This window comes from Phoenix dactylifera, chromosome 15 (assembly GCF_009389715.1).
Source record: "Phoenix dactylifera cultivar Barhee BC4 chromosome 15, palm_55x_up_171113_PBpolish2nd_filt_p, whole genome shotgun sequence".
Classification (NCBI taxonomy): Eukaryota; Viridiplantae; Streptophyta; class Magnoliopsida; order Arecales; family Arecaceae; genus Phoenix; species Phoenix dactylifera.
The window spans coordinates 5,930,502-5,954,557 of NC_052406.1; the positions used below are offsets into that span (position 1 = coordinate 5,930,502).

Below are 24,056 nucleotides of genomic sequence, written 5' to 3' on the forward strand. Positions count from 1 at the left end.
TAGTATTTTTTGCACAAATCATTGTTTATCAAATTAAAAGAAACATTGTGATGAATGTTGAAATTAAAAAGATTTTTAGCTGTGTTGTACAAATATTACACAGTAGGCATTATATTCATTATTTAACAATCAGTATAATGGAATATCACTCAAATGTCTATTATTAAAATATAACATAATGGTAGCTCTTTATATAAAACTTCTGACATTATGACAAACATTTTTAAAATATTTAAAAGTAGTTTTATATATCTATATTTTACTAAGAGTGGTAAGAAAGAAGCTATCATTTAAATAAATATTGTACACACAGAGTACAACATAAGACCTAATATATCAAAATATTTCACTTTTAACAATCCACAAAGAAACATCATGACCATGCACTTTTTTAGGCCTTCTTTTATAATTTAAACCCTCCTCTAATTCAAGGTTTAAAATAATGATATTATGACCATTATAATAGCCAGAGAGAATAGAACTATAATAATGATTAATAGTGGCTCAGTGAGTTTTCATGTTCTTACCCATTATTTTTCATGGAATTCGATAGATATAATACTATCGTTTTAATATAAAAAAATTGTTATCACTCATTATTTTCTACAAAATTCAATAGATATAATACAATTATTTTAATATCAAAAATTAAAAATACTACTTTTGAGGCAAATAATAGCTACGACAATGGCCAATAACTATTTCAGCAAGATCCATCATAAATAATGGAGGCCTCCAAAATATTATGTATTAAGATTTTATTTTGCGACAAAATAAGATATCTTTTTTAATAGCTCATGTTCTTTCTGCAGCAATAACCTAGTATTATAATGAAAAAGAAATAACAAACAACTGATCATAAAAGAATTGACACTAGAAATCAAACTTATTACTAATATCAGCAAGAGTAAAGAAGTAACAGATGACAAAAATTTGGAGCCATATTAAGCTCTATCCTATTAGGCTACAGTGCTGTTGCTAAAAGAATTAATAAGAAAATCCAAAATGACTGTTCCAGCCACCAAAATGAAACCAGTTTATTCACAAGATCATCTAAAGGAAATTCTTTCTTAGCCCTATCCTAGAAATGTCACCTGTAATGCTTAATTTCGTATCCATAAAAACCAGAAGCAAATTATATGAGATTCGATAGCCAACTAGTTGATGCATTATGAATTCAAAGTAGAAACACCATATATTTGACTTCCAACATACATTAAAGGAGATAATAAACAAAGAAAGGGTGTGAAGTTTCTCAACATCAATAATACAGATATATGATAATAGGCAGAAAGCATCAAAGTGGTGAAGCCAACAAAGCTTCGAGATATTCTTATGTTATCATCAATAAAAATGCCTTCTATTTCAATTGATAGAATGTTGGTACTGCTACCACTAACATTAATATACCACACACACAAATTTATAACTGGATGTCCCAAATAAGGAAAAAATTTGCTGACTTTTCATGATAGTTTCAAGAAAATCACAATGTTACACTACTTGACAAGAAAAACAAAATGAACCCATCCAACTACTTATACTATCATCCACGTCAAGTGCCTGCGTCGAACCCACTTGGCAGCAAGATGGATTCCAATAGACAGAGCAGCAAGCAGAAGCGGCAGTGGAAGTCTTCTACCGATAACTGGTGTATCTGTCCTCACACTTTCTTCTGATAACTTAGAATATTGAACAATAGCAAGAGCCAGGTATGAAGCTATAGCCAGGCCTCTTATCCAAGGCTCCCCTACAGCTGCCAACACAACAGTGGATGGCAAAGCAGCTGAAACACCATCTCTCTTCTTGATAAAATGTGAGTAACAGAACATGCCAGAGAGAAGCAACCAAAAGAGAAGCTCAGGAACAAAGCCATTCACAGCCCCAAACCCAATAATCCCAGCTAATGTGAGAAGATGTTGTTGGCTGTTCACAGAGTCTGGAACTGTAGCTTCAGCAATGGCCATTATTGTTGATGTGAAAAAGATTATTCTTGTCAGCTCTGGAACAGGAGCAAATGCTACAACGCTGGAGTAGATGTATCTAGCAGAATAGAGAGCAAACTCGATGCATCTTATGAGAACAGTGATCGGTTCACCAATGAAATGAAAAACAAAAGCCAGTATAAGCTTGAATAGGTAATCAAAGAAACCTATGATGGCTAGCATTGCCTTCTTCCAGTTTGTAAGTTCCCACAAGACAGTCCGCCAAGCATAAACAAGAAAAACCAGGGCTGCAAATTATTGAACAAAATATTAAAAAAAAAATGATTTTGCTCAACACAATGGTAGCATACCATAAGGAAATGGTATGGGGTAAAAGGCAAAGACTACCGAATTTCCAACATTTTTTAAGGACATACAAGTTTGCACGTGCAAAAATAACTCATTCAAAAAATATGATCCAGGAGAATTAATGAAAAGTCACATAAATAATGCGATTTTTTTGAGGCATAAAAGCTTATGATAGAAGGAAAAATGCCATGGCTGTAGGCACCCAGCATGTCAACAAGCAGCCTTTAGTGAAGAAGGCAGGATATGAAGCACATGAGTTTTTCACATTATTGCAGATCTGACTGAATCCTACTGACATAGAGTCTGGTTTCCAGATAGTTCTTTTGATTCTTCATGTCCAAAAAACGACCTTTTAAGAGCAGACTGCATTGTAACTTCTAACTCCAGACCCAGAGAACAATTTTAACACTATGAATGAGATAGCTTGTGACAAGGGCAAAATCCAAGAGATACAGCATGGAAGGAAACAGGCACATGTAAGCAACAAACATAGGTTGCTACCAGTATACCAACAAAGAGACCTTATCATTGCATTTCAATGAAAGATTGGTTAAACTAGATACCAAATCAGAAGCAATAAACAGAATTGGTGCCATCAGCAACTAACATAGCATTCTAATGCTAGGTTTAGATTAATTTATTTTTCCAATTAACCAGTAAATGTCATCAGGATCGAAGAAACCTGAAGTGAATACTGGAATTAAAGTCATAACCATAAATAATGCAAGCCAGTAAAAAAAAAATTCAGAAAAATTCCTAAGAACAGACATGGAGTTCATGCATGAATTAGAGGAAATGCTTTACCATTAAAAAAAGCTAAAATTGACTGAAAGATGAGACATTGAAGCAATAAACTCCTGTGCAGGCTTTTCAACATATCCATCCAATCCCATTTCCTATGACAAAAACGATTGTTGAATCTCTAGACATTCATTCCAACAGTGTCCAATAAAAGATTCATCAGTTTATAGCATTTCATAAGAAACCACTAAGAAAGTAGTCTTATAGCATTTCATAAGAGCAATCCCACTAAGAAACCCAATCTTTTCAATCATTTCGAGTAAATCTGGGGGATTTGTCGTTGCCATAACAAGACTAGCAAGACCGAACGAGCAATACAATTCCATCAAAAACTCACGTAATAAGACCACCAAAAACAAAATAAACATAAGAATTCACTATCCAACATTTAGAATGTCGCAAACCCTAAAGATACCACCTTTACCTCAACAGCATCAAAACATCAAAAAAAGCTAGATAATTCCACCAAACACTCACACAGTAAGCCCACCAAAAACCAAATAAACATAAGAATGCACCAATCCAGCATATAGAATGTCACAAATCCTAAAGACACCACCTTTCGCTCAACAGCATCAAAACATCAAACACAAGCAATACTTGAGACCAAAAACACAAGATTGCTCCAACATAAGTAAATAGCAAAAATTCTTGATATTTATGTCTCTTTAGTTACCTATAACCCACGGCCACCTCACCGGGCGATCGGGGGCTTCCTTGGTGAGGGGCCGGAACCTCTCAGGCATCGTGCTCTGCCCCCTCGCCGAGTCGGCCTCGTCCTCGGCGGCACTCTCCGGCGCTCCACCCCCATTCTTCGCAACACGGGACAGAAATCCTGGCTCTCTTCGAGGAGAAGCTCCCAAACGTATCCGAGTTGGAGAGGCCTTCAGAGGAGGGAAACGAGCCAAGGCAAGAGTTTTGGAAGAGAAAGGTCTTAGAAGATGAGGAAACGATCTGGATTTAGGATTTAAGAGAGGAGAAGTAGAGAGGCGTATAGAGGTCGCCATGGCGAGAGAATTTTTTAAGGTGGGAAGAGAGGCTGAAGCCATAGCCCCATCAGCCGCGCCAGCGCCGGCAAGCAGAAAGAGGTAACACGGGAGGGAGATTGGGAAATGGGAACATGAGAATAATGGATCGAAGGATTAAGGGATTGGGCTTGGGAACCATTAGATCTAGATCCAACGACTCGTTATATTGGCGTTTTGGTTCATGGACCTGTAAGTCATCGAAATTATAAAAAGATATGATGGTTATTTGCTACATGCTTTTCGAGGCATCCCCGAAATGCCATGAAAAATTTAAATCCAAGCCACCAAGGTGGTAGCCTGGTGGTAAGGAAACAATAATTCCACTTGAGTTATTCGAAATGCGCAGATGTCGATTAAGTTAGGAGATCAGATGCGCTACGCCCGGACGTCTCATTGGCGGATATGCTTTTCTTTCATCTGTACCGAGGTGGCGCTAAGATGACGTACCCACACGTGAGGCGATGAACCCAGTGGGATGAGCCCACGGGTCAGAGAAGATACGCGAAAACCTGTGACATGTATCGAACATTTTCTGGTGGAAGGGGGGCTCAGTAGTGGAACTGCTACGTGGATGGGCTGGTCCCTTCCCCTCCCCTCCTATCTTTTTACCAAAAAAAAAAAAAATTTAAATCCAATCATGTTTGGTAACAAATTACCATTTGCGCTAATTTTTTTAATTACAAAATTAACTTTCCAAGTTTTTTTTTATGAATTTCATGGATTTGAAAGCCGGATCAGTAATATGTTGTGACTATGCCCCATAGAGAACCCATTAACCATTTCAGGCATTGTTCTTAGAAAATTTTGCATAAGAAACATAAATTGGATATTGGCTTTTCTGGAATTATAGAATTTTTTTCACGAGATGTCCTTTGAACCCCATCTACCTAATGAGTCCCGCCAAGCATACACAATTAACTTTTTCAAGTTCTTGACGAATTTCATGCATTTGAATGCGGAATCATTAGGTTGTTCCGTAGATTTATTTTAAAGTGCCAAACTTATGATTATGGTGCATTGCATTGCTTCATGTTCTGATTTACCAATCTTGTATAATTTAGGATATATTTGGTTGGAGGTAATATGACATAGAAAAATAAATCTCATGTTCGATCATCATTTTTGGTACGTAAAGTGGATGAAAGATGTAGTAAAATAAATAGTGGTGGAACCCATATCTTTTTTTTTTTTGAAAGAGAATGTAAAATAAATACTACCAAGAAGGTGATATTTGTTTTTCCATGCTAGATTACCGAGTGGATGTTAGGAATGAAAGTGGATCGAATAATAGCCGTCCGAATCCATTTTCATATCCGAATCTATCTAGTTATTAATAGAAATTTGAGCGTTCGAACAATATCCATACCCATATCCATATTTGTCAAAGAAAAATGGATATGGATATGGATATACAACTACTTCATCTATATCCGAATATTCAATTTTATTTATAATCCTACTTAATTTTATATAGTACTCATAAATTTTTTTTAAAAAATAAATGATCGCATTAACACACTATTAACTTGATTTACCATCCATTAGGTAATATCTTTGATTTCAGAGTCATAAAGTTTAATTATCCAACTTATATCCGTATTTATATTCATACTTTCAGTATTTGATTTGTATCCAAATTTATTTAAAACAAATATAGATATAAATATTTGCATCCGACTAATATCTGTATTTATTTCAGTATTAGTCAAATAAAATAAATATAAATATGGATATTGTTCGAACACTCAAATAATTATGTATTAGTCAAATAAAATAATTATGTATTTATAATTAATATATTTATTTAAATAACAAAACATGCTAAAATTTGTGTATAATAAGAAATATTTTTCTAATATATGTATAATTAATTCAAAAATATTTATTTACTCATGTAAATATATTTTAATATTTGAAGTAGCTAAATTTGCGGCATTTATGTAACTAGGCCATAAATGGCCAATTGAGAAAAAATGTTATTGCTTCAATTATTTATCAAAGATATTATTAAAAATTTAGAAATATTTCCATATAAGATTTTCTCTAACTAAATATAGTAATTTTTTTGATGCCATTTTTTAAAATAATTTTGCACCAATCAAACATGATAAAATTTACTTTCTTCCGGTAATTATTTTTTAAAATAAATTATTCTCAAAAATTGTCAAATTTGGGAACCAACCCTTAGATATGGGCGAACCTATCACCTATTTCAGGCACTATTGTCAAGGATATTTTGTATGGAAACGACAAGATTGCACATTGACTTTTCTGAAATTGTAGATTTTTTTTTTGCGCTGCATGGTCCTTGTGATCAACCCCATCTACCTAACGAGTGACGCCAGCATTTGGCTTAGAAGTAATACATAGCCCATCATTCTTAGATAACCCACCTTTCAACATCTGACACATCATGATTCATGAACCATGCCAAGCTTAAATGATTCAAACGTTGAAAATAATGTACACGTATCGGTTCCATCCATGCTATTGTATAACATTTCTCGAAGTTCCAAATAATGACTTCCCTATACCTATCCCCAGCCAAGTGCGCATGCTTATCGGAAGAAGCTCTTCCCCTCCTTTCTTTCTTCTAGATATGTACTTTTGACTTGGTTGCAACGCCGCATACGAGTAGAAGAATCGGACATGAACCGTCCTTGGTCGAGGAATTGAAGAGAGAGGAGTAGAAACAATGGCTGAGAAGGGAGTGAAGCTATTTGGAATGTCGTTGAGCCCCATGGCCTTGAGGGTGGAATGGGCTCTCAAGCTGAAAGGGGTCGAGTACGAGTATGTGGATGAGGATCTGCTCCACAAAAGCGAGGAGCTCCTTCGCTACAATCCGGTGACCAAGAAGATTCCTGTTCTCGTTCATGACGGGAAGCCGATGGCAGAGTCGCTTGTGATCATCGAGTACGTCGATGAGGTGTGGAAGGATGGTTACCCCATCATGCCCAAAGACCCCTATGAAAGGGCGCAGGCTCGTTTCTGGGCCAAGTTTGTGGAAGATAAGGTATGTACCAGGATGAACCCTAAGATTTCAGTTTCATGAAAGATTACTTCTTAATTTGTCCCATGATATATAGTTGTTATACTTTTTTCCTTCATCTTCCTTGGAAATTTTAAAACTTTATGAAAACATGTATATTGTATTTCTCTTTCTCAGCTATTTGGTAGTATGAATATTTGATATTTTGCAGCCAAAGGAGCATTAATAGTGTTCTAATGAAAACAAGTTAGAAGAACAGCTTGTTATAGAGCTTGCTAATTTTTGATAGTCAAAGTTGGCTCTGCAATCTTGTCGCGAAGCAAAACTATATATCATGTTTCTCCTATACCACTCTATGGAACTGAAAAGGAAAAATATTATCAGTGATAATTTAATTTTGAAAATCTAGGGAGTGCCGCCGATGCTTGAAGATCAAATTCTGGATAAGAAGGTGACATCTAGTGCTTCATGGGTTGTTGCTTAAGTATAGTAGGCAGGGGCTCAGGTTGTATTTTTTGCACAAAGGAATGGTTGATCTTCTTTTATGACGTCAACTATTGAATCATATCTTGCACAGATCTCAAAACACTCCTAACTTTCTTTTTCATCTGTCTGCACAAATCTCATAGCGGCTATTGCACAATATAATTACAGACACAGCCAGAGCCCGCTAGATAGCTCCTTTTCCTCTGAGGAACTACTATAGGTAGCTCTTTATTACTTGAGCCTTAATTGATAACCAATGGACGTTGGTGCATTCCTTAAAGAGCCAGGATCCTCCCCAGGATGGGGTGGAAAGGGAGAGGTTTAATCTTTCAGTAAATGTTGTTTGTATACTGTGGGATGCCCGTAATTGTTTGGATCTCATATGATAGAAGTCCTTATTATCTTGAATGAGTACATGTTATCATTTGATTGAATGTCTAATTTGAATTTTCTATAACAACCTACAATTGCTTTTGACCGCAAGTTTTGTGCATGCAAAAAGATCACTATATCTTATGGCATAAGATAGTTGGTGCAACTCTCGGAAAAGTCATGCGATATATAAGGGTTAGTTGATTGCTAAATTTCTAAGCCAGTATTTTGTTGGCAGAAGAAATCTTTGGTTTGCACTAGAGGGCATCACAAAGTTTTTTTTTCTTTTCTAGCATTAACAATCTCAAACTTATTTGTTATACTTCACTGAAATAAATTTTAACCAATCATATGAAAACCAAGAAAGAAAAAGGAATGATTGCAATATATGGGTAGGTTGGTCATATTGTGATTGATACGGATATCTCTGCAGAAAGAAAGTTGACTAATAAGCCTGCAGTTAATCAATCAATAAGAATATATATAATAGGTTGCTAATGATAAATGATGACAATCCACTTAGCTAATATCTGGGGTTATTCATTAATACTTACTCAGTTATTTTGAGGAAAAATAGGGTAACTGGTTGCTAACAACTTTCTTTCTTCATAGATAAACCCAGCAATATATGCAGTATTCTGCACGACCGGGGAGCAGCAACAGAAGGCCTTACAAGAAGCTCAGGAGAGCTTCATGACTCTCGAAGTGGCCCTCAAGAGCAAGAAGTTTTTTGGAGGGGAGATGATCGGGTTTGTAGATATCGTAGCCGGCTGGTTGCCTTATTGGCTTAGAATAATCGAGGAGATCGTCGGCGTCAGCATAGTGAATGAGAACATCCAGCCTTTAATCAATGAATGGTTTGATAATTTCTTGGAATTAGATTTGGTGAAGGGGAGCTTGCCCCCTAAAGATAAGATCTATGCTATTAACAAGGCTCGCCGAGAACAATTACTTGCATAACAAATCTCCTATAAAACTTGCTGTTGGCTATATATTGTGCCTGAACTAAAGCTTATTTGGGACTATGGAAGGATGCTTGTACTTTGAATGATATATTTAATGAAAACTAGCAAGTACTTAATAAATAAAATTAGGAGGGATATACTCCTCTGTTGTGAATGAACTTTTTTTGGGTTATATTTGAAATGAATAGTTGACAACTTCATTTTGTTGCAGCTATTATCTAGGATCTTTCTTATATCCTCCATGACAAGAAATTCTTTGGAGGATATACAATTTGATTTCTGCCTTTCTGGACATTGCAGCAGGTTGCTTTTCTTGTTGGGCCCAAATGATTCTCAGTGATAAAAATAATTGACCGCACTAACATGCTATTAACGTGACTAACCATTCACTTAAGAATATTTTTGATTTTACAGTCATAAAGTTTAATTATCTAGCTTATATCCGTATTTACATCCATACTTTCAGTATCCAATTTGTACCCAAATTCATTTAAAACAAATATATATAAAATATAAATATTTGCATCCGACTAATATCTGTATTTATTTCTGTATTCGTCAAGCAAAATAAATATAGATATGAATATATCAATATCTGATATGATTTTAGCCCAAGTGGAGGTAATCTAAAAAATCATTTGTCGACAAAAATACCCTCACTTATATTATATCAATATTATATTAATTATATTATATAATTAATATTAATTATCTTTATGCATTATATTAAAATTATATTAATTTGTTATAAATATTAATTAATCATATTTATAAATAATAACATATTTTATATATTAATATATTTATTAATAAATAATTAATTACTAATAAATATTTATTAATTATCATTAGATATAACATAAGATTTATTGTAATTAATATATTTATTTCTATAACAAAAAATGCTAAAATTTGTTCATAATAAGAAATATATTTTTTTAATTTATATATAATTAATTTAAAAATTATTTGTTTACTCATGTAAATATATTTTAATATTTGAAATAGCTAATATTTGTGGCGTTTATGTAACTGGGCCATAAATGCCCAACAAATGGACCAAGAAAAAAATGTTATAGCTTCAATTATTTATCAAAAATATTATTAAAAATTTGGTAATATTTCTATATAAGATTTTCTCTAACGAAATACAATAATCTTTTTTTGATGTCATTTTTTTAAAGTAATTTTTTATCAACCAAACATGATAAAATTTATTTTCTTCCACAATTATTTTTTTTGACAAATTATTTTAAAAGATTGTCAAATTTGGGAACGAACCCTTAGATATGGGCGAACCTATCACCTATTCCAGGCACTATTTTTGGGGATATTTTGTATGGAAACCATGAGATAGGACATTGACTTTTTTGAAATTATAGATTATTTTATCAACCCCATCTACCTAATCAGTGACGCCAAGCATTTGGCTTAGAAGTCATGCATACCTCACCATTCTTAGATAACCCACCATTCAACACGTGACACATCATCAACCATGAAAAGTTTAAATGATTCAAACATTCAAAATAATGTACGCGTATCGGTTCCATCCATGCTATTGTATAACAACATTTCTCCAAGTTCCAAATAATGAATTCCCTATACCTACCCGAGCCACGCTCGACGCGCGAAATGCGCAGGCTTATCGGAAGAAGCTCTTCCCCTTCCTTCTTTCTTCTAGATATGTACTTTTGACTTGGTTGCAACGCCCTATATTAGTGCAAGAAGCGGACATGAAGCGTCCTTGGCCGAGGAATTGAAGAGAGAGGAGCAGAAACAATGGCTGAGAAGGGAGTGAAGCTATTTGGAATGTCGTTGGGGCTCCTTGCCTTGAGGGCGGAATGGGCCCTTAAGCTGAAAGGGGTCGAGTACGAGTATGTGGAGGAGGATCTACTCAACAAGAGCGAGGAGCTCCTTCGCTACAACCCGGTGACCAAGAAGGTTCCGGTTCTCGTGCATGAATGGGCCCTTAAGCTGAAAGGGGTCGAGTACGAGTATGTGGAGGAGGATCTACTCAACAAGAGCGAGGAGCTCCTTCGCTACAACCCGGTGACCAAGAAGGTTCCGGTTCTCGTGCATGAATGGGCCCTTAAGCTGAAAGGGGTCGAGTACGAGTATGTGGAGGAGGATCTACTCAACAAGAGCGAGGAGCTCCTTCGCTACAACCCGGTGACCAAGAAGGTTCCGGTTCTCGTGCATGAATGGGCCCTTAAGCTGAAAGGGGTCGAGTACGAGTATGTGGAGGAGGATCTACTCAACAAGAGCGAGGAGCTCCTTCGCTACAACCCGGTGACCAAGAAGGTTCCGGTTCTCGTGCATGAATGGGCCCTTAAGCTGAAAGGGGTCGAGTACGAGTATGTGGAGGAGGATCTACTCAACAAGAGCGAGGAGCTCCTTCGCTACAACCCGGTGACCAAGAAGGTTCCGGTTCTCGTGCATGAATGGGCCCTTAAGCTGAAAGGGGTCGAGTACGAGTATGTGGAGGAGGATCTACTCAACAAGAGCGAGGAACTCCTTCGCTACAACCCGGTGACCAAGAAGGTTCCGGTTCTCGTAGTGCATGACGGGAAGCCGATGCCAGAGTCGCTCGTTATCATCGAGTACGTCGATGAGGTGTGGAAGGATGGTTACCCCATCATGCCCAAGGACCCCCATGAAAGGGCGCAGGCTCGGTTCTGGGCTAAGTTTGTAGAAGATAAGGTATGTACCATGATGAACCCTAAGATTTCTGTTTCATGAAAGATTCCTTCTTAATTTCTCCCATGATAGTTGTTGTACTTCTTTCCTTCATCTTGCTTGGAATTTTTAAAACTTTATGAAAGCAAGTATATTGTATTTCTCTTTCTCAGCTACTTGGTTGTATGTATATTTCATATTTGGCGGACAAAGGAGCATCAATGGTGTTCTAATGAAAACAAGTTAGAAGAACAGCTTGTTATAGGGCTCGCTAAATTTTGGTAGTCAAAGTCGGCCATGCAATCTTGTCGGGAAGCAAAACCATCATGTTTCTCCTATACAACTCTATGGAACTGAAAAGGAACAATATTATCAATGATAATTTAATTTTGAAAATCTAGGGAGTGCTGCTGATACATGAAGATCAAATTATGGATTAGAAGGTGATATCTAGTGCTCCATCGATGGTTGCTTAGCTATAATAGGGAGGGGCTCAGGTTGTATCTTTGATACGAAAGATCGGTTAGATCTTCTTTCATAACATCAACTATTGGATCATGTCTCACACAGACTCGAAGCACTTAGAACTATCTTTTTCATCTGCCTGCATAGATCTCGTAGCGGCTATTACGCGGTCCAATAGTGCACATCGCAAAAAAAAAGGTGAATTATCCTTTCGCGTGAAAGATACAGCCGGAGCCCAATAGATAGCTCCTTTTCCTCCAATCAACTACTATAGTAGGTCTTTATTACTTGAGCCTTGATAACCAATGGACGCGGGTGCATTCCTTAAGGAGCCAGGATCCTCCCTAGCTAGGATGGGGTTGAAAGGGAGAGGTTTAATCTTTCAATAACTGTTGTTTGTATACTGTGGGATGGCCGTAGTTGATTGGATCTCATATGATATATAAAAGCCTTTATTATCTTGAATGAGTACATGTTAACATTTGATTGAATGTTTAAGTTGCATTTTCTATAACAACCTACAATTTCGTTTGACCACTAGCTTTGTGCATGCAAAAAGATCACTATATCATATGGCATAGGATAACTAGTGCAAGACTTGGAAAAGTCGTGCAATATATATATAAGGGTTAGTTGATTGCTAAGTTTCTAAGCCAACATTTTGTTGGCTGAAGAAACTTTTGGTTTGCACTAGAGGGCATCACAAAGCATTTTTTTTCTTTTTCTAGCATTAACAATTTCAAGCTTATTTGTTATACTTCACTGAAATAAATTTTAACCGATCATATGAAAACCAAAAATGAAAAAGGAATGATTGCAATATATCGGTAGGTTGGTCATACTATATATGATTGATACGGAGATGTCTGCATGCAGAAAGATAGTTGACTAATAAGTCTGCAGTTAATCAATCAATAAGAATTTATATAATAGGTTGCTAATGTTAAACGATGACAATCCACTTAGATAATATCTGGGGTTATTCATTAATATTTACTAAGGTATTTTGAGGGAAAATAGGTTAGCAGGTTGCTAACAACTTTCTTTCTTCACAGATAACCCCTCCAACATATGCAGTATTCTGCACGACCGGAGAGCAGCAACAGAAGGCCTTACAAGAAGCTCAGGAGAGCTTCAAGACTCTCGAAGTGGCCCTCAAGGACAAGAAGTTTTTTGGAGGGGAGAAGATCGGGTTCGTAGATATCGCAGCCGGCTGGTTGCCTTGTTGGGTTCGAATGATCGAGGAGATCGTCGGCATCAGCATAGTGAACGAGAACATCCATCCTTTAATCAATGCATGGTTTGATAATTTCTTGGCATTGGAATTGGTGAAGGGGAGCTTGCCCCCAAAAGATAAGCTCTATGCTCTTAACAAGGCTCGCCGCGAACAATTTCTTGCATGACAAAACTCCTATAAAACTTGTTGCTGGTGCTTGTATTTTAAGTAATGTATTTAATAAAAACTAGAAAGTGCTTAATAAATAAAATTAGGAGGGATATGCTCCTATGTCGTTAATGATTTTTTTTTTTGGTTATATTTGAAATGAGTAAGCCATGGACTCTTTTAAAATAATGGGCAAATTCGTCTATAAGTTAATCGAGTTACTGTATTTTTCTTTTTACAAAAATAATTTGAGTCAGTGTTTTCATCACAATATTGATATTATTAATATTTTATATCGATAACAGATCCAAATGTAGACATTTTTCTAGTTGGGAAGTTCCAAATTTGCTTACTACAGAAAATATCAACGGAAAAGGAGCATTTACAGTGCGACTTGTTATCCGCTTCCAATTTAATGTTCAGGTTCTGCTGAAATGACACAAAAACAATATGAATTGATAAACATGAACGAATTCCATCTTACATCATTCCCATCAATCACCGCCTAACACGTCAAATACCAATAGCCGGTATGACTATCTGAAATGAGCAAGAGAGTGAAGCTTGGTAACATTACTCATGAAATAAATAAATACTAATTTCATATTTTTTTTGATTTAAAGATAATGTGAGTTAGAAATTAGAGCCCTAGGAATACAAATAATTCTTAAAAATCATGCTCGTATTTAGCGCTACAAACAAAAATATGAAACAAAAAATCATGCTCATATCGTTACATTCTGCATGCAGCGTCGAGACGAAGCTCTCAATCTGGCAATGGTCTGCAGACTCATATCTTTACACCTTTTGTAACATGGAAAGGTCATGAACCGAGCATATGACTTCTGTTTTGCCTATTGCGATCAAGTACGTTCTACCCTCTAAAGATTGGAGTCTAGACATTTGAGAATATCAGCATCTTTTAACGCATCATCGGAATGCACCACTGCATGAACCGTAACATTTGATGCAGTACATGTGTCAGCTCCATGTATAGTATTGCAAAAGTTTCTTCCAGCTGACATCATAGGCAATCCAGAACATATATATATGCTTTCATTTTGGGCTTCACGACAAGTTTCCGAAAATAAGAGAAGGCAGAAAGAAAATTCAATAGCAATAAAGGTCAAAAAAAAGGATTTTATGAAGGCATTCCATTATTTTTTTCATATTTTGGAAAAAAACGATTTTTTCCCCTCCTGCAGGAACAGTCCATTGTATAGTCCTGAGCACAGGACATGATGGTCGTCTAGAAATGAGCACAGGGTATGAATTATGATGGCCAAGAAAAGTCTAGAAAATAATATTTCGAAGGAATATTAACAAATTGTTGGGTTGGGTTTATTTCACAAAATCCTCCAAAAGGATTGGCAATTGACAAGAGATACCGACTAAGGTGTTACATGTTACGGGTTTTGTTTTTTCAGAAATCTTTGTTAATTATTATTATTATTATTATTTTTTTTGTGTGTGTGTTTTGGGGGGGGGGGGGGGGGGTATTTCAATTTTTTTTTTTTGTACAACAAATAGGAGGGGGGAAGAGGAAATCTCACCCGCGCAGCAGCCCCCACTTGGCCCCCATTCCACCAGGGAATATTCGATGCGGATAGAAATTTTGCTCATATTCTTCCGGACTCGTGAGTCACCCTACGTGTGAGTACGTCACCCCAGCGCCACCTCAGTGCCAGCTGGACCAGATAGCGCTTCCACCGTACGTGTTCAAGCGGGAGGTATTCGGTCCCCACATTTAATCGACGCCCACGCATTTTGAACCTGGACCGCGCCGGTGGAAGCAAAGCCCCATTCTAACTGTGCTACCACCTTGGTGGCTTTCAGCTAGGTGTTGACAACTCTATTTTGTTGCAGTTATTACTTGGGATCTTTCTTATATCCTCCACAATAAATTTTTTTTTTGGAGAGTATACAAACGGTTTCGAGACATCGCAGCAGGTTGGTTTCCTTGGGCCCAAATGATCGAGATGATAGAAAAAAATGAAAGACAATAGGCTTTTGGTGACTCAATCTCAACGTGGGAATCGAGCATGCATATCATTGTATTTATAACAACGATACATGATTCTGTATATCATCAAGCTTACAAACAATATTACATTCAAAACTTAAATAAAAAATAATAGAAAAATCTTTTCAGTACAAGAGAAAAGAATCTCTTATGTTGCTGTAACAGTTACGTAATCGTAGAAGATTTGCATAATTTCTTGCCAAATTAATGAAGATCTGGAGAATTATTTTGATCTCTTGTAATCATAGAGGATTTGTCTGATTTCTTACTAAGTTGATGAAGATTTGGAGGATCAGAATCAGTTTGGTCCCCTGTCACGGTAGCGTTGTTATCAAAGATCATCGGTGTTATTATGGTAAATGAGAACATCCTGCCTTGAAGAAATGCATGGTTTGATAATTTCCTTGGTCTGGAAGCGGCGAAGGAAAGGTTACCTCCTAAAGATTAAGCCCTATGCTCTTACCAGGGGTTGCAGAAATCAATTTCTTTCTGGACAGATATCCTTTATTGGTGGCTGGGTATATGTGATTGCCTTGGTAATTTAGAAAGCTTGATGGCTGGTAATGTAGTTGCCTTTGTAATTTAGAAAAGAAAACTTATACAGGATGGCTTTTGTGTTGTGCATGGTGGATTTAACAGAAACTAATTTGCAGAGCATTCCAGAATCTTGCAAATGTATCATGGAACTTGTAGTAAGATCTTTAAGCATTGATATTACTGAACTTGATGACACATTGAATAAGTTCCTCCATGTACATACTTTTATTTTAATACGATTGGTAGCTTGTGGGGGAATTACCTCATAAGCCTCCATTTTCATCAAAAAAAAAAAAAAAAAAAAAAATCCTCCGACTCCTTATCCAAGTTAATTTAATCTCTTGCCATCTTGCCATCTTGTCTAGGATGTCAGGAGAAGCTCTTTTAGCATTTATGCATGCTCTAAGATCAGACTTGTATAACAGCAAATTCATGAGTCGTAAATGGTGAAGAACCTTCACAAACCTCTTTCTATCCCGAATATTTTCCTGCTCCTCAAAATATTTGGCAATGGCCACCACATTAGCAGGCTGGAATCGCCATGCTCAAAACTTTCTCCATCCCTTTCTCTGCGATCTCCAAGTTCTTAAACTTCTTGCATTCTTTCGAACACATGTAACACACGGAGCTGGCCAAGTGGGGCAGGTGAAAAGAAATTCAGACAAATTAACTGTATTACCGAAAGCGTTGTAATTCTCTTTCAGTTGTTGAGCTCAATCATATGAGCTCTTCTTTGTACTCCCTCCTCTTTCACTAACAAATGTCCAATCCTTTTTTCGTCAAAAGCAAAAGCAATAATTACCTGGAAGACGATTGCAATTAAGATGCTAGAGAATGCATATTTATTGATAATTCATAAAACAGTCAGAATGAACATATAGCATTGAAGATTTCATTAAATTATTTAAAAGCGGGAGTTGAAGTCTAAAGTTTTCGGCTATAATTGTTACATAAGGGAAAATAAAAACATTGATGAGTAATATCTCTCACTTGGTTTCCTCAGATGAGAGCCAAATTACACCCTACTTCTGAGTTCACAATTTTTCTGTAGCATTAGTCCTTGAAATGTCTCTGCGGTATCCACCAAGCCAGCCTTCATAAATGCATCGAAAAGCCTATTGCAGGCAGAGATGTCAAAATCCAGGACTTTAGAGTTTCTCCACTCATCAATAACCTCTCCAGCTTCCTTCAACTGCCCAAGCATGAGATAGGAAGAAAGAATACAGATGTAATTTCTGCTAGTCATTTTCTGCGAAGTCATTCGCAAAGATTTCCATATTTCATTTATTCTTTGTGTTTTCCCTAGACCAGCATGTAGAATGATGAGAAAATCATAAGTTATCCATTCTCTCTGGCTAATCTTTGCATCAGCCTCAACGAGAGAAAAATCTGAATTCACAAGATGACCAGCAGTAACATAGATGTCCGCCAATGTCCTGTAGGTTATCCAGTCTTTATCAGAGTTTGAATCATGGGCCATTTCATCAAGGATCCTTCTTACACCATCAATATCCATGGTTGCAGCAGATGCACTTATCCAGAGATTATAAGTGAATAGATCTGGTGAAACTTTTCGACTTTTCAGTTCTTCAACAACTATGGAAACCTTATCCAGCTGTCCGACTGACATATACAAGGTCATCATTTCATTATAGGACAAAGCACTTGCAGAGAAATCTGATTCTTTGATTTTCTCAAAGAGGTCCTCAGCTTTCTCTGTCAGTTTTGCTGCAGCATATGAATGGAGGAGGGCCATATATACTTCACAGGATTTTGCAGTTGGTGGGAGCCGTTGGAAAAAATCTTCAGCAGCATTAACACCAAAAACTTTAGTTACTAAGTCTATGCGCATTGCATAGTCACTATCTGATAACTCAGATTCTTGATGAGTTTTCATCCACTCTGATATCTGCAAACTTATATCATTTTCAGGATGAAATAAATGCAGCATGCTTTATCGAACCACACAAAAGAAAGAAGAAGAAAAATGTACTTTGCATCATTATATGGATCATGCTTATTGCTCAAGATATGTCAATCAAGTACACTGGATAAATAGATAATACACATGATAAAACAAGAAAGAATTAAGATCAGGCAATTTAGCGATATATTTACCTTGATTAATAGCAATTTACTTTACAGCAGAGTGGCCAACAGACTGTGATCTGGGGACTGGTAGTTTAATTATTAGCATTTTCTTTCACCAATGGAGACTGCGAGAAGAATGATTTACCTTTTCACCAGTATCTCTATATCAGACGTCCAACATGGTGGTTGGAGCAAAAAATTGATGATAAGGTTTACATAGCAGTTTTTCAGCTTCGTCAAGGGCAGCTGATGCTGTAGGATGTTTAGCTTTAGCCAAACAGTTCTTTGACACAGGCTTGAGCAAGTCATATACAGACCGTACAAGAAAAGACAAATGGAAAGTATCAAGGCTACTTTCATGACTTCATCTTAGATAGGCAAGAGAAAGTCAAGACTTCAGAACTCTTAGCAACTCTTGGGCTCATACATGGTGACCTCCAAGGTGACGGTTAACAGAATTGTGGTGGTTATTAGAAACAGCGTCTCTAAAAATCAGAGATTTTTCTTTTAAATTTTGAAGGGAGGCAAGCAGTAGATGGCATAGGTTGATGTATTGAACATATTGGCATAAGAAATAGAAGAAATAAAAAGGAAATTGACAGGAGAAAATTTTTCTTTCTTATGTTATACAAAGAGAATGGGGAATATCGGCAATCATTCTTATAGCCCTATGTTTTCTCTATTAAATAAAGCTAAATATCATTTAACCATAATTTGTTATAACCATGAAGAATTCCACTTTAAGTCAATTAACTGGTTACATGAATTAACAAAAACATTTCTCTTTGCTTATTTTGTGGAACATTTCACAAGTCTTGCTCTCCATAACTTCCTCTTCTGTCTATTAAATTCTCTTTTTTCCATATATATTCCTTACAAAGTTGTGACACTAAAATTTTTCTTTGCTTCTTGCTGGTGCAACTTAAGCTCATGCAATTGAGGAGCAACCCTTGAAAGTTCCCTAAACTCAAAAACAACGTAGGCAAAGAGAGGAGAAGGAAAGATTTGATATAAGAAACTACATTTCACTCAATATAACAAATATAGACTAACAAGCCAAAAATTACAGAGCAAAGTATCCAATTCAATACAATGCGACCACCAAAACTTACATGACCATTGTTGTATGCAGGTGAAACCACCCAATACAGAGTACTCTAGTATCCTCATTGAAATTTGTCCTAATTGTTGGATTGAGATGTGAATAGGACAGCACCCAAGTTGAGAGTATCTAAAAAAATCTCATATTACAGAGCAAATCTTATGTTTGAAAATCCAATTTCAGATGTTTCTTGTGTAACCTTTGATTATAACAAGACCAAGAATTTATTGCAGAAAGATCTTCATTGCAAGCTAACTAAGCTATATGTCTATTTCAATTGGTTCAGCCACACGCACGATATGAGAAGAACGTCTCTAGCATCTTCATTCTTTTATAGTTCACGCCACAAAGAGGATTTAAAAGTCAAGGTATAAAGCTATATTGGTCACTGGTAAAACGGTACCTACCTCGGAATGGATGCAGCATGAGGTTAATAACAGCCAGTACCCGACCACCTTAAAGGAGTAAAGGAAAACAAAAAAGGTGTATCAAACGGTACAAGATCAGCACAAGGAGATACCCGGAACCGGAAGTTGAGGGTGTTACGGGGTTAGTATGGGGTCAGGGGCATACTGATGGTACCATGCAACATACCAGCCAACAGAGGTCAGTATAAGTGCTATGCAATTCTTCCTCCACAATGTCAACTATGCAAGACTTATCAAGTTAACAATCATTAAGGACATGTTGGTTATAAGCTTTCATGCAACTGGAATTGCATGTTGCAGTAATTTCAGCAAATGCAGTTGTATGCAGCTGTTTGGCTGCATATGCAACTGGTTTATGGAACTCAATTTTACATGTTTGTTATCTGTAACTGGCTCATAAAAACACCTACATCATCTATCTCAGAGGTCAGAGGTCATTTTTGCAGTCTTAGTCATTGGAAATCATCCTCCAGCCAAATTGGCCCATAGGACTAGTTAAAAGTTTTTGAAAATTTCAGTTACTTGATTACAACCGAATTACATCAACCTAAACAAAGGAAGTGGCTCACTTATAGTAAGTGGTGCAACTACATGTCCTGTTACATGTATTCAAAGAGGCAATAAAATTAAGCGTAAGAGATGTTAAACTAAGAGGCATTCTTTTTCAAGAAAGGCATGATTTCATTAGTTGTTTATTTAACAAATTGAAGGCAGAAACATCCAAGGAGAAAACCATATGCTTCACCTTCAGATGATGATTTCTAAAAATAAGGATATATATTTCCAGTGTCAAGGTTATATCATGTCAAGAACATAACAAGGTTAACACCCAATCCACCTATGCAAACTCCGGACCAGCTACCACAAAAACCAGCTTTCAAAGGTGTTTCCTTACAATCACCTCCACAACTTCAAACTTCTTTTAAATGAGAATAATGTTCTTATTACTGCATCACCTGAAAAAAATAGCACAAGAAGAAAATTTTATGTGCAATGTCCTTAAGGTAATCTGCAAAACTATCAGTTCATCATATTCTTCACTTCAGAGAAATGGATACCAAAGAGATCCAGACTAACATGTAGTAGCTCTTTTTGCATGTTTTGTTACAATTGATTCAGTCTCATTTGTTATTCCAACTAAAAGAAATGGAAATAACTATCTAATGCCTATCTTAATTTTTACAAGCACCAAATCAATGCAACAATTTCACATTATCCGTGTCATTCGTGAAGTCTTGATGAACCTATCAAGCATTGTCAGTCAAAACCTTTGTCTTTGATCTCAATTCCCTTCATTTTTGACTGCCTCACCATTATGGGTGTTTTCATGGATCTCCATCACTTAATGATCTGGACAACCTTATAATTGTTGATACTTCTTCCAACAAGCATATCATCTTCCAAGTTTTTGATTTTCATACTATCTTTCATAAATTGCTATATCATGCAATCTAGAGAATAAATAGTCATGAAACCGCTGCGCAATGTGTTCCAGCCATATATTTACCCTCATGCTAGATGCCTCAATGTACAAATATTACAAATTCATATATAATCTTCTACAAGCTTCATATGTCATTTCACAAACAAGTAAAAGTTCATATTATCTAATAACCCTCAATGGATCTCGTTTTTAATGCCCAGCCATGTTATCAGCTAATAACCCTTCCCTTGAGATCTTGTCTAAATATTTTACCTATAAACAAGTCCAACATTTCATTAGCATGTTATCAAAAGAAACATCCATATAGTTGACCATTTTGCGAGGATGGACTTAAAACACATCTCCCTCAAACTTTTGCCTAATTTTAGGATTTTATGAATCCTAATATCCCTCCCCATATTGTTTTAGCGAATGAAAACACACACCCAAATCAACTTAACAGCTTGGATTCCTTAATATGAGACAAATTCTCATTGTGCTCAACATAATTCAAATCCAACCCTACTTCAACCATGTAACTTCCCTCACAAATACCTTATAGAATAACAAAGGGAAAGGAAAATGTCACACTCACCAATCAACAAACAGCTGTATTCACTAAATACAAGACAAATCCTTAGGTCTTAGCAATGAAACCTCTTCGACATAAAAGTCAATCACATATGACTACATTGGGACAGAGGCTTAAAAACACAAAGCATGGAAACAGACAAATTTCCTTTCCTTCCTAAAGACATCGAAGGCCTAAAATACAATAGACCGGTTATTTATTGGTAAATACATTTATCCACCTAATTTTAAGGTATCCATTCTTACAATACCATGACAAGAGAGCAAGCCTTGGCACAATGGTATGGTTATTCCATTGTGATTTTGACGTCACAAGTTTGAAACATGAAAAAACTCTTTTCGCACACGGTCAGGCTGCATACATCTGACCCTCATCAAATCCTGCAGTGGCATAAGCCTCATGTATTCGGATGCCCTTTTAGTTCTGACAATACCATGACAAATGAAACATATCTAGGTTGGCCTCGAAAATATGCTAATACTCTCCGTAATGCATAGTTTTATATAACACATTGGCAATAGAGCTCATGTCAATACACATCATGTCCAAATCTTTGAAATGTATATTTTAAGATTTGCTTGTACTTTTGGTGTATACATCAGCAGAATTGGCAATCTTTTATTTCAACATATGAGAAATGTTAGCATGGTTAAAGGTAAATTCTAGTGGCACAAGCATTATCATTCTTTATCCTCTCAAACAACTTTATGCTCTTCAAATTGTTTTGCAAGTTACAGAATGAAGGCACACTCTCCTACTAATATCTTTTAGCAAATCCAAAGCCAATGTTTCCCAGCACATCACCAGAGCCCCTGTCAATGTGAAAATAGTCCCTTTTTACCCACCTCTTGACTTTGCATAATTGCTCAGGTTTAGACATGAATCTAGAGTCAAGGAACACGTGCTACAAAGCTAGCATCTAAATTTTATGGTTTCTTCATAAACTTGTTAAATCAAGCAATTTTGACAGTTCTAACAAGACCTTCTCGAGTCAACAATCAAGAAGATGCGAAAATGATATAAAATAACAATTAGGGCATCCTCTAGGTTAACTACATGCTAGCCAACTCCTCTTTATCCCACATCTTTTTGCATTGGTTTTCATGCTATTGGATATATAGATGATTCCATGTAATTCTCACTCAAGAACATAACTTTATGCATAACTACTATCACATACACTGGGGCACGCATAAATATGCTCAAGAATCAGTGGCCAAGGTTAAATCAATACAAAATCATGATTCCAGAATGACAAGAAATTCAAAGACTGGCAGCCCTCTCAATGGCAAGGCAGAATGATAAAAAAGGCACCAACTTCATCAAAATTGCTCTAAATGTTCTCTTGTTCTAAAAATCCCTATTTTCGTTGTTTTTTTTCACTTCAATCCAAGTTGCTCGAACGCAAAAACTCAAACCCGAACACAAACCGGAGAAAACCGGAGGCGGAAGAAGAGCGAAGCGTTCAGTCAAAAGAAGAAGAAGAAGAGCAAAGAGGAACGAGTCCCGACCTCGAGAGCATGCTTGTAGCGCTGCGATCGCTTGAGGTCCTGGGCGATCTGGCGGAGCTCCGTGGTCGTCACCTTCCTCCCTTCGCCGACCCACTTGTCAAGGGCGGCCGTCGCGCTCCGCTTGGGGAACCGAAGCCGGAAGAGGCGGCTCCTCAGATCATCCGGAGGGCCGGTGGGCTCCTCCTCGACGGCGAGGGCTTCGCCCCTCGAGGGGCCTGAGGAGAAGCACCTAAGGCTTTCGAGGTGGGAGAAGGGGAGCGCCCGGAGGTTGGGAGCCCTGGGATTTCCATGGCACGATCGCCTAAGGAGACCGGCCAAGAGAGAGCCCGTCGCCATTTCCGAGCTCTACCAGTGAGCTGGAGATAGGAGCGCTGGGGCTCTATGGCATGGCCGGGCCGCAATCTGCGTACCAATTGCCGTTTAAGGTTTCGTTTGGATCTTGGCACCGTTTGGTATTGCTTATGTTTTATGCTTTCGTTTTCAAAAATCCGAAAAAAATATAAAACTAACAATATTATAAAACGTTTTATTTGTCAAAATACCCGTGAAACCTCTGGAGATTTTTATTACTTACAAAAAAGTAAAAATTAAAAAAAGGAGAAAAATTTTCTACAAATATTTCCTTCATAATTAATCTTTATTAGTGAATGCATCATAAAATTTTGAAATGATTTTATTTCTAATTTCATAAATACTACGGTCTAACTTTGTTCCTGAGCTAAGCTCGAAAATAGCTAGATTCAGAGTCAAACAAAGCAAAAAAAAAAAGAAAAAAAAGAAAAAAAAAGAAAAAAGAAGAGAAAACTAAGTTTGAAATTAATTTCAAATCAAGTCAAAAACTAATTTCTAAAATTCAATCCTATAACTCAGACCAAAAATCTCCACT

At 36.6% G+C, this 24,056-nt stretch overlaps 4 protein-coding genes across 5 annotated transcripts; 2 read left to right on the forward strand and 2 right to left on the reverse strand.

Annotated features, from left to right (window-relative positions):
- Positions 1–1,338: 1,338 nt before the first annotated feature.
- LOC103723174 lies at positions 1,339–4,231 on the reverse strand. Its single transcript, XM_008814007.4, has 2 exons — positions 3,772–4,231; positions 1,339–2,233 (listed from the first exon to the last, which is right to left on the reverse strand). Exons 1-2 carry the CDS (start codon positions 4,142–4,144, stop codon positions 1,539–1,541), a joined length of 1,068 nt encoding a protein of 355 aa, XP_008812229.1. The 5' UTR covers positions 4,145–4,231; the 3' UTR covers positions 1,339–1,538.
- Positions 4,232–6,639: 2,408 nt separating this feature from the next.
- Positions 6,640–9,093, forward strand: LOC103723173 (glutathione transferase GST 23-like). Its single transcript, XM_008814006.4, has 2 exons — positions 6,640–7,136; positions 8,583–9,093. The coding sequence occupies exons 1-2, from the start codon at positions 6,819–6,821 to the stop codon at positions 8,928–8,930; spliced, it is 666 nt and encodes a 221-aa protein (XP_008812228.1). The 5' UTR covers positions 6,640–6,818; the 3' UTR covers positions 8,931–9,093.
- A 1,464-nt stretch (positions 9,094–10,557) lies between these two features.
- On the forward strand, positions 10,558–13,595 carry LOC103723180 (glutathione transferase GST 23-like). Of its 2 annotated transcripts, XM_039134211.1 has the most exons (3): positions 10,558–11,359; positions 11,480–11,638; positions 13,135–13,595. In XM_039134211.1, the coding sequence occupies exons 1-3, from the start codon at positions 10,718–10,720 to the stop codon at positions 13,480–13,482; spliced, it is 1,149 nt and encodes a 382-aa protein (XP_038990139.1). In that variant the 5' UTR covers positions 10,558–10,717; the 3' UTR covers positions 13,483–13,595. The 2 variants fall into 2 exon arrangements, with proteins under 2 accessions (XP_038990139.1, XP_038990138.1); XM_039134210.1 differs by having other exon boundaries at positions 10,558–11,638.
- Positions 13,596–16,848: 3,253 nt separating this feature from the next.
- On the reverse strand, positions 16,849–23,644 carry LOC103723172 (pentatricopeptide repeat-containing protein At5g09450, mitochondrial). The gene is made up of 2 exons (XM_008814004.3): positions 23,171–23,644; positions 16,849–17,932 (listed from the first exon to the last, which is right to left on the reverse strand). The coding sequence occupies exons 1-2, from the start codon at positions 23,504–23,506 to the stop codon at positions 17,039–17,041; spliced, it is 1,230 nt and encodes a 409-aa protein (XP_008812226.1). The 5' UTR covers positions 23,507–23,644; the 3' UTR covers positions 16,849–17,038.
- Positions 23,645–24,056: the final 412 nt, after the last annotated feature.

Coding starts and splice junctions, on each gene's coding strand:
- LOC103723180 (XM_039134210.1), top strand. CDS start 10,718: ATGGCTGAGAAGGGAGTGAAGCTATTTGGAATGTCGTTGGGGCTCCTT. Junction 11,639..13,134: donor CTAAGTTTGTAGAAGATAAG/GTATGTACCATG, acceptor CTTTCTTCACAG/ATAACCCCTCCAACATATGC.
- LOC103723174 (XM_008814007.4), bottom strand. CDS start 4,144: ATGGCTTCAGCCTCTCTTCCCACCTTAAAAAATTCTCTCGCCATGGCG. Junction 2,234..3,771: donor GAGGTGGCCGTGGGTTATAG/GTAACTAAAGAG, acceptor AATAATTTGCAG/CCCTGGTTTTTCTTGTTTAT.
- LOC103723172 (XM_008814004.3), bottom strand. CDS start 23,506: ATGGCGACGGGCTCTCTCTTGGCCGGTCTCCTTAGGCGATCGTGCCAT. Junction 17,933..23,170: donor GCTACAAGCATGCTCTCGAG/GTCGGGACTCGT, acceptor ATAAGTTTGCAG/ATATCAGAGTGGATGAAAAC.
- LOC103723173 (XM_008814006.4), top strand. CDS start 6,819: ATGGCTGAGAAGGGAGTGAAGCTATTTGGAATGTCGTTGAGCCCCATG. Junction 7,137..8,582: donor CCAAGTTTGTGGAAGATAAG/GTATGTACCAGG, acceptor CTTTCTTCATAG/ATAAACCCAGCAATATATGC.